The 17,672-nt window shown below is 42.6% G+C and overlaps 1 protein-coding gene across 1 annotated transcript in view; it reads left to right on the top strand.

Annotated features, from left to right (window-relative positions):
• SH3GL2 (SH3 domain containing GRB2 like 2, endophilin A1) overlaps window positions 1–17,672 on the top strand; it is a 275,663-nt gene that overhangs the window by 237,893 nt on the left and 20,098 nt on the right. The window contains exons 6-7 of the mRNA XM_030194224.1: window positions 8,389–8,547; window positions 13,436–13,539. Coding sequence (XP_030050084.1) covers window positions 8,389–8,547; window positions 13,436–13,539 — 263 coding nt within the window. The remainder of the gene's footprint in view (window positions 1–8,388; window positions 8,548–13,435; window positions 13,540–17,672) is intronic.

Here is a 17,672-nt window from a genome sequence, read left to right as displayed (position 1 = left end):
TCCAGCACACCACTGGGGCAAATGCTGGATGGAAGTGGGGAATAGAGAGGGGTAAGCTGTAGTTAGACATAGTCTAAAGAGGGAAACTGAAGTTTGGATAAGAAAAAACTAAATTTGGACAGAGGCAGAAAATAAAATTGAAGAAAGCTGAAAGGAAAAGGAGGAGAGAAAAATGACAAAACAATCAGGAAATCCTGGCAGTAGAGTTAAGAGAAGATGAGGAAAGTACATAAACTGGGACCAGCACAATTGAAAAAAAGTGCATGGCCAGACAACAAAGGTAGAAAAATAATTTTATTTTTAGTTTAAGATAATGTAGTCTGGTAGCTGTGTTTTTTTTTTTATTTTGTTTTATTTGTAGCTGTTAATTTGTAATATTGTGAATGGAACATGTCCGTTTTTGAAATTTACATCTGCTATATTTATAGCAGTACAAAGGGAAAATATTTTTGTTTTTCTGGTGTTATCCTGCATGCCAGAATCTTGCTTTGGGAGGGAGGGGAGGGTTCAGCTGAATTTTTGTCTACATATTTTATTAGTTTATGGTTCTAATTAAGGGTTCTTTTGTTGGACCTAGGTACTTGTATACTATTTTCAATTATGTCTTTTTACATACTCCATAGCTGGTAAAATGGGTGTGGCTACTGTGGGGGGGGGGTGGCTATTGTAGGGGTGGAGCCATAGTGACCACCCTACAAAAAAAGCACTGGGTAAATATATAAAATTATTGCTCAAGATTCCTCCGTGAAACTATATCACTGTTTTCAGTGTGGGGGGGGGGGGGGGGGGAACCCTGTGTAGATCTGAAGCCATCTCTGCACTAAAATGGACAGATGTACATCTACAGATTGATATATAGGCACTAGGAAATGAGCTTAGCACTTACTAAGGTTGGACTTTCACCCACGCTAAGCCCATTTGCACGTGCCCAGGAAATATGACATTTTCAGGTATTCCTTTTTGAAGTTGAAAACATGAAAACATTGGCACAGGAGCACTTACTGCTTCCTATTTAGGAAGTGCTGAGGGCTCCCGTGTTATGGATGCGCTAACCAATTAGTGTATGCAAATGTCGATGTGCTAGCTAGTAGTGCATTCACACCCATTCTTTGCCCCTGATGCGCCTCTTCCCAAAAATAAACACAAAAATAAAAATAGCGCATGCTTAGTGCATGCAAAAAGATTCCTTACCGCAAAATGTCTTAACGTGCTTTGCACTAAGCATGTTCACGCATACTAAGCGAGCGTTACAGCTTAACTCCCTTTAGTAGACATACCCCATAGAGACGAAATAGGTGCCGATGTTCAGTCCCTGTACCTATAGATTACATGTTTGGCTCAGATCTAGGCCAGTCAGGTATAACTTGGGCTGCCCAAGCCACACACATAGAGGGGCATAATGGAACAGAAACGCCTATCTCCATGGGCGTTAATCTCCGAGAACGGGTCCGTGAAGGGGCGGACCAAACTGTATTTACGAAAAAAATAGACGCCCATGTTTTATTCGCCAATGTGTGAGCTGGGCGTTTTTGCTTTTCAGCGATAACGGAGAATGAAAGCGCCCAGCTCAAAAACGAATAACTCCAAGGCATTTGTTCGTGGGAGGGGCCAGGATTCGTAGTGCACTGGTCCCCCTCACATGCCAGGACACCAACCGGGCACCCTAGGGGGCACTTTTACAAAAACAAAAAAACAGGTAAAGAGCTCCCAGGTGCATAGCACCCTTCCATTGTGTGTTGAGCCCCCCCAAATCCCCCTCAAAACCCACTGCCCACAAGTCTACACCATTACTATAGCCCTAAGGGGTGAAGGGGGGCACCTACATGTGGGTACAGTGGGTTTGGGGGGGTTGGACGACTAATAAGCATTAAGCAGCACAATTGTAACAGGTAGGGGGGATGGGCCTGGGTCCACCTGCCTGACGTCCACTGCACCCCCTAACAACTGCTCCAGGGACCTGCATACTGCTGCCTGGGAGGAGGGTATGACATTTGAGGGTGAAAATAAAAAGTTGTGAAACATCATTTTTTTGTGGTGGGAGGGGGTTAGTGACCACTGGGGGAGTCAGGGGAGGTCATCCCCAATTCCCTCTGGGGGTAATCTGGTCATTTAGGGCACTTTTTGGGGCCTTATTCGTGAAAAAACAGGGTCCAGGAAAAGTGCCCTAAATTCTAGCTACAAACGCATCCATTATCGGCGAAGGGCGCCCATCTCTGTTCGGGTGATAACCACGCCCCAGTTCCGCCTTCGACACGCCTTCGACACGCCCCCGTCCACTTTGTCCGCATCCGCGACGGAGTGCAGTTGAAAGCGACCCAAATTCGGCTTTTGATTATACCGCGTTATTCGTTTTTGTGAGATAAACGCCCATCTCCCGATTTAAGTCGGAACTTGGGCGTTTTTCTCGTTCGATTATAAGCTGGATAGTCTATACATATAGCATGGATTTTCAAGGCCTTGTACACATAATTTATACATTGAAGCATTGATATTCAGCACTTGTATGTGTGATTATATTTATACATTTAGGGGGCATTTTTATAAAATAGGTACTAACATTTATGTAATCTAGGTAATCTGGGGATTTATGTGTGGGTGGATTCTTATGGTGTCCTTCAATTCATTGTAAAAAAGAAACCTGCTATATTGCGTAAATTCATTCTAACTGAATGCTAAGTAACTCACTTCTTGTTACTAAGGGGTATGACATACCAGTTAAAATTTTTTCTGAGCACTATTTAAAAATTAAAAAAATTTAACTGGTATGTCATACCCCTTAGTAACAAGAAGTGAGTTACTTAGCATTTAGTTAGAATGAATTTACGCAATATAGCAGGTTTCTTTTTTACAATGAATTGACTAACATTTATGTGCCAGTTACATGCATAACTATTTAGACTACTGGTATAAAGAAAGCAAACAAAAGAAAAGAGCACCAAGAACCTTCAAAATAGGGATAAATCTTTAATTCACAGATCTGACACGGGCCGTGTTTGGTGCAGAGTGCCTGCATTAGGGGTCGCCTAAAAGAATAAAAGCCAAACACCATATTCCAGTTAAGGGGTAATAACTAATATAATGACCGTGCCGACGGGTGGGACGCTGCAGAGGAAAGGACCAGGTCTACCCAGACAGCTTGTTGCTGCTGCCGGCACGGTCATTAAATTAGTTATTACCCCTTAACTGGACTATTCTGATTGGATTACATTCTTTTACATGACCCCTGACGCAGGTGTTCTGCACCGAAACACCGCCCGTGTCGGGTCTGTGAATTAAAGATTTGACCCTCTCAATGTCACTGTGCTAGACTACTGGTATATAAACACGTATCTGCCCATACACTGCCTAAGCACTATTCTATACCCACACAAATATCTTTGGTAGCATGTATTTTGCAGGTGAGCATGCATAGGCAGGGCTCACAGCTACACAACTATTTTACAGACTATTGTAAGTTATGCACTATCATCAGAACTTGGGCACTGCTCTATATCAGGTGTACATGCTCATGTCTCATTTATACATGTGTGTTTTCACCGTCACGCTAGTATTCAATAAAGGAAAGTAGGCATCCATGTTCCTTTGCAGAATAGGCTCCTAGCAGGTGCCTGATTATAAGTGCTCATTTATAGAATTAACCCCATAATTTGTACTGGCAAATTCAGCTGCACTAGGTATATGTATAGCACTGCTGAATATAGGAAGAATTTGAAAGGCTTATAGCAGATGTTTCACATTATTTTCCTGCTTATATGTACATAGTATGGTCTCTTGCTCAGTTGATAGTCTTCCTTTGTACGTTTTCTTCATTTGAATCCCTTCATATTTGCCTCTCTCTCCCTAGAGACATGCCCTGGAGAGAAAGTGAACGGGGCTGGGATTTGATATCATGCATTTCTGTGGTTACAATCAAAACAGTTTACCCTGGGGCAATGGAGGATTAAGTGACTTGCCCAGTCACAAGGAGCTGCAGTGGAAATCAAACCTGGTTTACCTGATTCTCAGACAAAAGCAAAAGGGGCGGGAGAGTCCTTCCACAACAGTCAAATGATCAACAAATGGGGTGGAGGAATGTATCACCTGGACCCAACATGGTTCGTGTTTCGTCTGTACGCCTTCTTCAGGGGTCACAGCTCAGGATATGTGACCATGGTTACGGCTGGCAGTGAGAAGGTGAATCTGCTTCACTAGTGAGGAAACGCTGCAATGACTAAGCTATACTTTTTTCCTTGTTGAGGTGCTTTTGCCAGTAGCCATGATCACATATCCTGAGCTGTGACCCCTGAAGGTGGCATACAGCCGAAACAGGGACAGTGTCGGGTCCAGGTGATACATGTTACTTTTAAAGGAGAATAAACCTTTTGGAAGAAATTTGCCAGATTCTCAAGTCACTATACTAACTATTAGGCTACTCCTACACAATGGATTTTCACAGGTCCATGTGCTGGAGGGTGCTCCTCTGAGGGACGGTGCTCAGTGCCATTTCATGGCTAGCCAGAGCTAATAGTAACATAGTAACATAGTAGATGACGGCAGAAAAAGACCTGCACGGTCCATCTAGTCTGCCCAAGATAAACTCATATGTGTATACCTTACCTTGATTTGTACCTGTCTTTTCCAGGGCACAGACCGTATAAATCTGTCCAGCAGTATTTCCTGCCTCCCAACCACCAATCCCGCTTCCCATCACCGGCTCTGGCACAGACCCCGTATAAGTCTGCCCTCCCCTATCCTAGCCTCTCAACCACCAACCCCTCTTCCCCCCGCCACCCAATTTCAGCTAAGCTTCTGTGGATCCATTCCACAATAAAGGTATCAATCATCTGTCCTCCCTCCCTATGACTGAGAGCACCAGTTACACATTATCTATCTATCTGTCTATCTATTTATGGTGAGGCAAAAAAAGTAACCCCTTACAAGTTTATGCCTTTTTCTCAGCAAGCACTTTGAATTTCTTTTTTTTTTTTAATTTTGTAGATTTTCACATTTACATTTATGCAATAAACATAAATCTTGAAATATGGAAAATACAAATTATATGATTATATCAAATTAAGGCAATATAAAAAATTCAATTTAGTCCACAATTGGTGATCCAAGAACTAGGAAAATATCTTGTATAAGATTCAAATAAATTATAAGAAATAATTATATCTAAGTATGGAAGAAATTAGAGCTAGCGCAGCCAATTAATAGCGCTGATCCAAGGTATATACAATAACCTTACTCTTTATGAGAAATAAATTCTAACAACTTCCCTGAATCAAAGAAAATATAATTAGTGGATTCCAAGGAAATATAACATTTACATGGAAATTTAAGTAGAAAAGCCCCTCCTAATTGGAGAACTCTTGCTTTTACTGACATATTTATTTTTATTTATTTATTTTATTGCATTTGTATCCCACATTTTCCCACCTTTTTGCGGGCTCAGTGTGGCTTACAATACATTGTAAATGATGGAAATACGATTTGTTACAACTCGGTTATGGATTACATTGTGAGGAGTTTTGTTTTGTTTTGTGTTTCAATGAGAAATTTTGCATACTTATTAAGGGCCCCTTTTACTAAACCACACTAGTGATTCCTGGTGCAGCAAATGCGACGCAGCCCATTCTGTTTCAATAGGCTTTGTTGCAGTTGCCGTGCAGTTTAGTAAAAGAGGCCCTTAGTTATCATACTTACATATTAATATTAAACATTTAATTACCATAAGCTATGTTAATGTTACTGACATTTTAGTGTTACTACCTAGAGAGTTTTGCATGTTAAAAATGTTCAAGCTAAAACATAGTAAAATAATGTAATTCAAATGATACAATTACTAATGTGTCAAAATTTTGCAGTTACTGTGAATGCTCAAAGTGTTCATCTTAAGTTTAACAGAGGCCTTTGGTTGCTTTGGGAAGTACTTAACAGCCTTGTTGATCAGTCCCTGTGGCAGGCTATCCCAGATCATCTGCAACGCTTTCTTGAGTTCAGTGATTGTTGAAGGTTTGGGTGGAACTTGTGATAGGCCTTCAACATTGTTCCCCAATCAAAAGTCTACAACACTGATGTCATTAGCAGTAAGCTGGTATCCTGTTTGTTTGTTTGTTTTTTCTTCAAAAAATGGTAGTTTTACAGTGCAAACACATTTTTGAACATGTGAAAATGGCTGGGTGGTAATGCTAAAAAGTCTGTTACTTCACCATGTTTAAAAATAATCTCATTCCATCAGGCACATAAAATGTAGATAGTAAAAACAAATAAAGCTGTTAAATTTCACTTTGAAATTCCAAGCAGTTGCTGAGAAAACAGCAAAAAAAACCCCTCAAGATAAATTACTTTTTTTTGCCTAACCCTGATCCTCAATGTTCTGGGCCTAGCGCCCTCTATAGACTACTTAAGTGAAAGTAAAAACGTTATTGCCTAATATACGTTTTGAGTAAAAAGTAAAAGTACTGCAACTACAATGAATGCAACTATATTGTTAACATTTGTATCCCAACAACTATATTGCCCCATAATTCAATCCACTTTGCTTTTAGTAAAACTGAAGTTTTGAAAATAACTGTCACTCATGTGAGTGCGCTTGTGAGTCATTAATCCAGCGCAGCTGAAAAGGTTTTCAACAACTGCAGTAACAGAAGGGGATTGTTCAGTCTGATAAAACGTTCCTTTAAATCAGACAAGGTTGCAGTATTACTGATGTCTTGTGACTGGGTCTGCAGGTTATGATCAAGAGAATCTGTGAAACACTTGACTTCCGTTTAGCAAAGAAGACTTTATCATCATTGTTGTCATTATTGCCTGCATTAGAAGTAGAGCTGCTTAATTCATCACTTGCATCTTCATCTTCATCTTTGTTATCATGGATGATGATGTCCAATTACAGAGAAGGCTTTCACAAAAGTTGGAATCATTACCTGTTGTTGTTCTAATAATATTTCATCTGATGGCAAACTCTGAATATCTTCGAGAACAGATGCAAGAATGCAATGTATGAGAACCCTTCAGTCTTAAGGCCAAATAAGCAGACTTCCTTTTTAAAGACTCTATCAATCCAATAGACAGTTACCCCAATGTAAATTTTCTGTTGTAGTAGAGACATATGTTTGTTCACCATGAATTGCTAAAAGCTTTAGCTTAATCTCCGCTTTAAAGTGATCCAACTCATCACTGTTCTCTTTGGCTGGAGACCGGTAAACAATTCATCAAACACAAGCAACTCCACTGTTCTCATAGGCTATATTCATTCACTGGACAGCAAAATTTAAGATGAGATGATCCACTGTTTGCATGACAAGGTTTCCAGTTGCAAAATCATGTTCCCGGTTTTGCTGTTTCAGTTGGTTTACTGAGGAATATCTGCCTTGCTTCTGCTTTTACTTTTAACTGTAAGTATCAGATGTAACTGAGTAAAAGTAGTAAAATTGGCAAAATTATCACTTCAGTAAAAGTAACAAATGTTATCCTGTACTTCTTTACAAGTAAAAGTGGCAAAACATTTACTTAACAGTAACTAGTTACATTTATTTAGTTGCTATACAACACTTCTGAATACAAGTGACCTCTTGGCTCATCTTCCCTTCCATAGGTACATTTTGTAAGTAATTTTACATATACTCCATGAGTGGGAACTTTGGGGGGGTCTTTTACTAATCTACCATGAGCGTTTTTAGCTCATGGTAGAAATCAGCTGGTGGTAAACACCGAGACACCCATTATAGTCCTATGGGTATCTCAACGTTTACCACTAGCTGATTTCTACTGTGAGCTAAAAACGCTACAGCGGCTTAGCAAAAGGACCCCTTCATGTGCTCCCAGCTGTGGCAAAGGCCCATTTTACAAGGCAGAAGCTGCTATTTAAAGAGTCCTGATGGCCCACTCCCCCCTGCCTCATGTCTTTGTATACAGGTAAATTTGTTTGGTATCTTTTTTGCTCAGCAACTTTTTGAATGTTTTGTAGTTTTTTTTATTCCTTTAATTCCACTTTCAAGTCTGAACGCTATCAAAGCAGTGTACATTCAGTTACTGTATGTGTTTTTCTGTCCCTGGTGAGTTCACATTCTAAGTTTGTACTTAAGTCAATGGAGGGTTGAGTGACTTACCCAAGATCACAAGGAGCTGCAGTGGGATTTGAACCAGGTTCCTGTGGTTCTTAACCCACTGACCTAACCATTAGGCTACTCCTCTACTAAACATCTGTAAGTTACACACATAAGTGGAGGCCCTGCTCTTGTCCCCCCCCCCCCCCCCCATATGCTCCTTCGTGTTTGCGCCCTTTGTGCTATATAAGTTAAGCACACTGGCACTTGAGCATGTGCGCTATTATTTTAAAGAAATGTGCAAGGGACATATGAATGTGGGCACCTAGATTTTAGAATTTCCCTTTATATGTTCCAGCATCACCTGAAAAAGATGGAGGGCCGACGCCTGGATTTCGACTACAAGAAGAAGAGACAAGGCAAGATCCCAGATGAGGAGATACGTCAAGCCCTGGAGAAGTTTGATGAGTCTAAAGAAATAGCTGAATCGAGCATGTTTAACCTTCTGGAGATGGACGTGAGACAACTCATTGTTCCTTTCCTGGGCCTAAATTAATTTTTAGGGTTCCCAGTGTTATGATATCCACACTAACTAATTAACACAGAGTTCTGTATTTATCATATTTTTCTTCATTTCATTCAAGAAGGGGCCCTTTTACAAAGGTGCAGAGAAATGTGAGCTTAGCACGTTCTAATGCGGAACTTTCCCAAGCGCTAAAACGGGAATTTTTTTTTCTTTTTTGCAAGTTGTGCACCAGTGGCATAGCTAGATGGCCAATTTAGGGTGGGCCTGAAAGTAAACTGGGTGGGCCCAAAGTTTCTTCACTGCCACCTCCTTCCCTGGCACTCCCCCCCCCCCCCCAAAAAAAAAAACCTCATAACTGAGCTGGCGGGGATCCCTGAGCCCCACCAGCCGAAGGCCTCTTCTTCACTGAATGGACTCTTACAACTTGGGCTTCCGGCAGTATTGTTCTTGTGCTGCCATCACCAGCCTCCACACACGCTCACTCTTGTGCATGTACGGAAAATGAGCAGGCGTGGGGGGGGGGGAGGGGGCCACTGAATAAGGGCACTACTGCTGGCAGCCCAAGTTGTAAGAGTCTGTTCAGTGAGGAGAAGGTCTTTAGCTGGTGGGGCTTGGTGGATCCCTGCCAGTCACACTAAAACAGCACAAATTTTGGATGGGCTAGAACCTAAATTTCGGTGGGCCCAGGCCCACCCTTGGCTATGCTACTGTTGTGTACTAATTTTTCCATTAGCAAATGGCATCTGCCAAAAAAAAAATAAGATGAGAACAGGGCCCCATTTACTAAGCCAAGCTAGAGGCGCGTTAGTGCTTTTAGCACGTGCTAACTATGTAGACGCCCACAATATTCCTATGGGCGCCTACACAGCGCACACTAATTTTGTGCACACGCTAAAAACGCTAGCGCACCTTAGTAAACAGAGCCCTTACTGCCGTTTATTTAATAGACACTAAGTTTTCTCGTGTTAAGCCTGCATTATCCAGTTAGTGTGCACTAATGTGAACACACTAGCTGGATAATGCAGGAATGCCTAGTCTACTACTACTTATCATTTCTATAGCACTACGAGACGTAGCAGCGCTGTACACTAGAACATGAAGAGACAGTCCCATGACACGCTCCCTCTTAAAAAAAAATATATTTTAGAGGGCACAAACAAGACATAATACCATAAAACACTTTAACATGTCCTGCAGTAGCCTGTTTTTTGTGTGCTAAGTGTATGTTAGGGCGTAATGCCCTTTAGTAAAAGGGCTCCGTAGTTTTTACCTATTTCTTTATTCTGCTGAAGCAGCTGTTTGTAGGTAAGGACCAGTTCTGCATATCAGAGAAATGGGCAGACATATCAAGCTTTTGGTCTGGTGCAAATGTGACTGGAGGCTGCAAAAGTTTTACTACATCTCTCCAAGCAATCTTGCTTTTGTTTTTCTGTTGTTTTGGGGTTTTATTTCCCTGTTTTGTTCTCCCTCTTTATATTCATGCTGTCCTTTCCCGGCTCTGCATGTGCCTTCCATTTACTCTCTAGGGACTCACTTCTGTGCAATTCAGAGCTGTGCAAAAAATCTTGCATAGATCTACTCCTTCACAGCCAAAATCAAACATTTCCAAACAAATCCCAAATACATTTTTTTTTTGGGGGGGGGGGTGTGGGGGTGGGGGGGGGAGGTATATTGTTTGCAGAACTGAAAGCCTGAATGGTTTGGGTTGGCACCTTTAAGGGCGCAGTTCCTGTTACATGGGCCTCTCCCTTTCTGTGTTTGTTCAGACACGCACATTCTCTGAGGTGCCTTCTTCAGTTGTATCAGTTTACATCCATTTTTTCCTCGCCAGATTTAAAAAAAGAAAAAACAGATTCTGCTGAATCTGAACTTTTATTTCATTAGTATTTACATATACTTAGCAGGAGAAAGAAACTGGAAAATAACAGACGTCAGAGAAACTTCAGTCTAAACATAGCACTGCTTCTTTCAGTTTGGGGTATTCATATTAGCCATTGTTATGGAGGCGACCAGCTTTATTTTTTTAATGCCAGCTGTTGGGGCTGAAAAAAAGTCCAGATATCCAGTGCCGGGATGTAGATACTGGCCAGTATTGAATATCTGGAGTCACTGGTGACCACTAGTGCTGTGTGGATAGCTGCAGTATTCAGCCCACTATCCAGATAAAATTAGGGCAGCCTCCACTCCGCATGGGACGGTTTGGAGTGATTTTCAGTGGCCTTACCCAGGTAGTGCCTCAGAAAATAAGCGGATGGGCCAGGACTATGGCACTTATACACATAGGAGCCGACTCTGTGGGTGCTGTGGGTGCTTGAGCACCCCCAGTATTGAGAAAATTCCTTCTAAGGAAGGGTTTATTTCCACTGGGCTTAGCACCCCCAATAATTCTGAAACGTTGGCTCCTATGCAATAGTAGGTGCCTCCTGCCTGATTAAGTGGGTTCGAATATCAGACTGTAAATTTAGTTAAGACAATATTAACTACATCTTCCTAACAAAAAACTGTCGACCAGTTTCATGTGTGTCAGAGCTGGGCTTTTAAGTTTCTTTAAAGTCAGCAGGAATGCACCCTCTGTGGAAACATCTGGCCCTCTCCTGCCCCGCGTGATGCATTGTACAAGTATGTTTGTAACAATTAAGTTGTTATTTGATTAATTTTGTAAGCAGATGGCATGCACTTGCCCGACTTCTCTGGAAGTAGCCAAGTTTGCAAGCCTGCCAGAAAATGCATCTCACACACTGTCAGCAGCGCTGGCCACAAATCAGAATATAAACCAGTCTGATACCGGCATGAATGCTGGGTGTCCTTTTTGACATGATTTCTATACATTGGCCATATATGCACTGAATTTTTTTGTTAGATGCGCTTTTAAAGTGGAAGTGGTTTTCTGATATTTCAGCCTTGGATGAATTGGTGTGGTAGCTGTGTTGGTCAACATTTAAAGGTAATATAGAAATAAAACAAAAAAAAAGAAGACAAAATGATACTTTTTTTAAAATCAGACTAACAAAGGGCTTGACAAAGTTTCTTAGGATGTAGAGGCCAGCCCAAAATTGAGGAGCCAGATTTGGAATGACTGGAATTTTTATTTCTGCACATTTATAGATCACACTAGTAAAAAAGGCCTGTTTCTGATAGAAATGAAACGGGCACTAGCAAGGTTTTCCTCGCAGTTGCAGCTTGGACTCCTGTCTCCCTCCCTGTTATGTGAATTCCAGGCCCCCCTCCCTGTCCTTGGAGTTCCATGCTCCCCTCTCCTCGGAGTTCCAGCTCTCCCTCCCTCGGTCTCTGTCATCTGAGTTGCAGGCCCCCGTCTATGTCCTCCGAGTTCCAGACCCCCCTGCTTCCCTCTTCTCCGAGTTCAAGGCCCACCTACTGGCCACTGCCTCTCTCGCTCTCCTCCTTCACACGCCTGCGCCTCCCTCCCTCCCTCCCTCTCTCTCTCTGTGTCAGTCGCAGGCCGACATACGTTGGCCCCCCCTCCACCCTTACCCCCTCCTGAGAGTTCCCTGCACCCCTGTCTTTGGAGTTCCACACCCCCGCATATCCGTCCCTCTCCTCCGAGGTCCAGGCCCCTTCCCTTCTGAGTTCCATGCCCCCTACCTCCCGCCTTCCCTGTCCTTTGAGTTCCAGGACCCCCCTTCCCTTTCAGTTGCAGGACCGCCCTCCCTTTCGAGTTGCAGGACCCCCGTCCCGGTCGAGTTCCAGGACCCCCTCCTCCCTCCCGTTCCAGGACTTCTCCCTCCCTCTCCTCCCCTGTTGACCGAGTTCCACACCCCCGCGCCTCCCTCCCTCTCTCTCTGTGCCCTCCAGGTGGAAGCAGGATGTGTGTGGCTGCCCCTCCCCTTCGTAAGTGCCGGCTGTTATTTAAAACTTCTTAGCTCGTGGTCCGCCGGCAACAGTAAAGTCGAGCAGGCACGGCACGGCGCTTCACACTGCCTTCGCTTCTGTTTCAGCTCTGCCTCTGGTCCCGCCCTCATTTCCTGTTTGCGGAAGGGCGGGACCAGAGGCTTCTCATTTCTGACCTGAAGAAGAAGGTATTGCCTTCAAAAGCTAGTCAAAAACAGGGGAACCCTATATATGACGCCAAATTTTGGCGCTTCTTCTGTGTCAAATTTTCAGCATAGAAAAGCATTCTAATGGATGCACGGCACCAAAATGGGGCAGAAACAGTGCGAAAAAGCATGCACCCATTTATAGAATAGTGCCCAAGTGTTTCTGTACGGGTGAGTCAGGAGCATTCCCTTAAAACTCATGGAGTGTTATAGAATAGTGCTGATCCACACCCAAATTGTGTGCTGGGATTTTCACCTGGTTTCAGTTGAGCGTGGATCCCGACATGATTCTATAAAGGACGCCGATCCCGCAATGCCTACTGTAGAATACTGTTCAGCGCCAATTTTTTTTGGCACTGAATTTTGAACACCACTTACTAAATCCAGCCCAAAAAGCATTGTTAGTCCATTAAAAAATGTAAAGGAACGGTTTGGGATCCATGTAAAAAACATTAACCACTAGAGTTCTAACAAATATTTTTCAGGGTTTTTATAATGCCTGTGAAGTGAATTTACCCTCAGTGATTCTTCCATGTAAGAAAGTTGCTATTTAACAGAAGTGGAGAGAGGGTTCTGAGGCTTTTTCCCCCTTGAATTTTTTGTACTCCAGTAGCAGTTTGATAGACATAAGTACTGCAAGCTATTTAATTTGAAAGAGTGTAGTTATTTCTATTTATTACCTGATATTTCCAGTGTGCTTAAGAAGTGCCTCTACCTACCTGGCGTGTGACCTTTTTCCATGCTAAAGACGAGTGCTGGCTGTTTGTGTTATGCTCTTTCAGTGATTGTCCTGCTGACTCTTTTCTTTGCAAATGTATTCTCAGATTGAACAGGTGAGTCAGCTTTCGGCGCTGGTCCAGGCCCAGCTGGAGTACCACAGGCAGGCTTCACAGATCCTTCAACATGTTGCTGTAAAGCTGGAGCAGAGGTAAGACACCGGTCCTGGAATTCGGGCTGTACTAGCTTCAATGCATGTTAATTGCTGCATCCTCATTATTTTTAATAAGGTTAATTCATTAACACATGTACTTTAACTTGCATGAATGCTAGTGTGGTTTACCCTGAGCTTTTGACTTCATGCTTGTTTTTGAGTATGTGAAAGGCTCTGTATGGGAAAGAAAATGGATTCATATCTAAAGGCTGACATCTGGGAAAATATACTCATAGATTACCTAGGGACTTGTTTGCTGTGAGATTCATGGCTTCAGATACACACATCTATCTCTGCTGATGGCAGCTTGTTTCTATTGTACATTCCTATCATCTGGCTATTAATTAATAGGAAATTGATGCATCTGCAGTGAGAAGCTGTGCTGAATCTCAGTAGATCTCTTTCTCATCTTCTAATCATGGCGAGAGAGTAAATTAGCTCTTGGTTGCATAATATTTTTGATTAATATTATTAGATTCCTGTTATAGCGGTATATGTATATTCTTTCAGGTCTGCATAAAACAGATTGCGTTTCCAGACAATTACTGTTTTTTCTCCTTCCAAGGAACAGATCTTTGTCACTCCCACAACCACCCACACACTACACATGCACAAACCAACACACATATGTCCATCATAACCAAATAATACTTAACGTTTTAATGTACATGTGACAAGCTAGTGTGACCACATCTTATGTCCTTACGGCTGCAGTACTGCCAGTCAGGGTGATGTCTGGTGTACCTTAGATAGAAGGCAAGGGGTGCACTAAAGTCACGTGTTCAGGACAACAACCATTCAAACTCTCGTGTCTCCTCACATTTCTTGAATCTGCAGGGACAGGCTAGAACAGCCTCCACCTGCCCTACCCACTTGAAAGTTGCCCACTGTCCCTGTGCCAAATGTAAGTTTTCAGTTATGATATCTCATGCCAAGATTTCAGCACTGTAATGCCATTTAATACAACTGGTTTGTAAAAGTTGATATGATATGACACAGAATACTCAATTGCATATCATGTTATATTAATTTAAGGCCTGACAACAATTAGCATTTAGCTGATCATCACTGGCGTTAAACCCAGAAATTCAATGCCAGGCCATGTTTGGGCACCGGCATTGAATTTCCAGTCTTAACACATAGGTAGGATTTTCCTCAAGTCCATCTTAATAATGGCTTATGGACTATTCTTTTAGGAAGCTATCCAAATCTTTTTTTAAAGCCCACTAAGCTAACTGCATTTACCACATTCTTTGACAATGAATTCCAGAGTTTAATTACACGTTCAGTGAAGAAATATTTTCTCTGATTTGTTTTAAATTTACTACTTTGTAGCTTCATTGCTTGCCCCCTAGTCCTAATATTTTAGGAAAGAGTAAGCAAGCAATTTTCCACTCCACTCATTATTTTATAGACCTCTATCATATCTCCCCTCAGCCATCTCTTCTCCAAGCTGAAGAAACCTAACTGATTTAGCCTAAGTGTTAAGTGCAGTATTCAGCACTTAGCCAGCTATGGGTTACTGTATCAAGGTAGGACAATCTTTTATGCAGTTAATCTAACCAGATAAGAAACTGGGAGACTGGGCATCCAAATGGCAGATGACGTTTAATGTAAGCAAGTGCAAAGTGATGCATGTGAGAAGGAGGGATCCGAACTATAGCTACGTGATCCAAGGTTCCACATTTGGAGTCACCGACCAAGAAAGGGATCTAGGTGTCATCATTGATGATACATTGAAACCCTCTGCTCAGTGTGTGACAGCGGCTAACAAAGCAAATAGAATGTTAAGAGGGGCATAATCGAAAGGGGCCGCCCATCTCTAAGGGCGGCCATCTCCGTGGACAGATCCGAGAAGGGGCAGTCCCGACCGTATTATCGAAAAAGATGGGCGACCATCTTTTGTTTTGATAATACGGTTGGGCCCGGCCAAATGTCAGGGATGGGCGGGTTTGAGATGGTCGGCATCGGTTTTCAGCGATAATGGAAACCGAAGGCGGCCATCTCAAAAACTAACAACTCCAAGGCATTTGGTTGTGGGAGGGGCCAGGATTCGTAGTGCACTGGTCCCCCTCACATGCCAGGGCACCCAAGGGGGCACTTTTAAAAATTAAAAAAAAAACAACATTAAAATACCTCCCAGGTGCATAGCTCCCTTACCTTGTGTGCTGAGCCCCCCAAATCCCCCCCAAAACCCACTCCCCACAACTCTACACCATTACCATAGCCCTTATGGGTGAAGGGGGGCACCTACATATGGGTACAGTGGGTTTTGGGGGGGTTTGGAGGGCTCACATTTATCACCACAAGTGTAGCAGGTAGGTGGTGGGGGGGGGGGGGATGGGCCTGGGTCCACCTGCCTGAAGTGCACTGCACCCACTAAAAACTGCTCCAGGGACCTGCATACTGCTGACATGGAGCTGGGTATGACATTTGAGGCTGGCTTAAAGCCTGGAAAAAAAAAGTTTTGAAAGTACTTTTTTTTTGGTGGGAGGGGGTTAGTGACCACTGGGGGAGTCAGGAGAGGTCATCCCTGATTCCCTCCGGTGGTCATCTGGGCAGTTTGGGCACCTTTTTGGGACTTGGACCTAAAAAAAAAGGGTCCAAAAAAAGCGACCTAAATTCTCGATACGGCCGCCCTTCTTTTTTCCATTATGGTCTGAAGCCGGCCATCTGTTAACCACTCCCATGCCCACCCCTGTCCCGCCTTCGCTACTGTGCCGACACGCCCCCGTGAACTTGTTTGTCTCCACGACAGAGTGCAGTTGAAAGCGCCCAAAATCGGCTTTCGATTATACCAATTAGGGCGCCCATCTCCTTTCGAAAATAAGCTGGTAAGTGTTATTGTTACAAGAAATGATTTATTTTGGGGAAAATAGCTCTAGAGCAACTCGCCACTGCTTATAATTTAAGAGCAGGTGCTGTATTTATAAGTTTTAGGATATTAATTTCTCCACCAATCACCAAAGGTGATAATTGCAATAAATTAAATAAATTAAGTATATATAGCTTCAATATACTCAGAACACAAAGAGACCGTATTTTTAGCTTCAAAAAGGTTGATTTAATATACAATTGCACACGAGAGGTAGGTTTTAAGAAATCTTTACAGGTAATCTGTGCTTAAAATAGAACAAAGTAGCAGGTAGGTTAACTTACAAGTCCTTGTTACAAGCATGCTGTGGTCCAGCTGATTGATGAACACATGTTTCAGGAGCAAGGCATCAGCAGACCCCAAAGAGAGCAGCAGGTCCCAAGAGGAGGCAGGTTCCAAGAGGATGAGCTGGGCTGTTTCCAGGCCTTTTATAATGTTAGCAGAGAAGCATGGTGTGTGCATGTCCTGGATATTTTGCAAGGCATTATGGTTAATGTAGTCTGTTCACATGACCACATTATAAGTCCTTCCTTTCTGCACATGTCTGAAAGCTGATGGGAGGGGCAGGTATACCTTTGACAAGCAAATGTCCTGTTTATGGTTTCCCCTCTGAGGTCTGACTTCAATGGGCTCTCCAGACTTTCGGTCTCTTGGGTCTTTGGTTTTCAGAGATGTCCTGATGAGCGTCCAGGTACCCACCTTTTGTTCAGTCTTTTTAGGTGGGAGGGCAGAGAGAGTTATATATATCTCTTTTGTCTTTGTTAAGTGTTTGTAATTAACTATCCCTGCTATCAGAAGTTCCCAGAAAAAGGGATGGAGAGAGAGGGGCTTGAAATGAAACTATTCTCTCTGCTGCAGTGTCAAATATATAAAAGCTACACAAATATATTGGTGTATATATAATCCAGCAAATATGCTACATATTTCAGTAATAAACTGATACCATTACATTATTAGGAAAGGAATGCAAAACAAAAATGAGAATGTTATAATGTCTTTGTATTTCTCCACGGTGCGACTGCACCTCAAATACTGTATGCGATTCTGGTCATCACATTTCAAAAAAGACCATACTCTCTCCTAACCAGTTCTTCACAAGTCCCAAGTAATGATTTAACCGCTTACATTTAACAGTACCATCACCATTCACCGGCAGTAGCAATTGGATGTCCTTTGTGTATGCAGAAAAAGAAAGGCCACATGTTCTCACAAGTTGGATACATATAAATGTTAAATAAAAGCAATTATAAGAGTG

The sequence above is a fragment of the Microcaecilia unicolor genome, chromosome 2 (assembly GCF_901765095.1).
Source record: "Microcaecilia unicolor chromosome 2, aMicUni1.1, whole genome shotgun sequence".
In the NCBI taxonomy this organism is placed as follows: Eukaryota; Metazoa; Chordata; class Amphibia; order Gymnophiona; family Siphonopidae; genus Microcaecilia; species Microcaecilia unicolor.
This window is presented reverse-complemented; position numbering and strand designations above follow the sequence as displayed.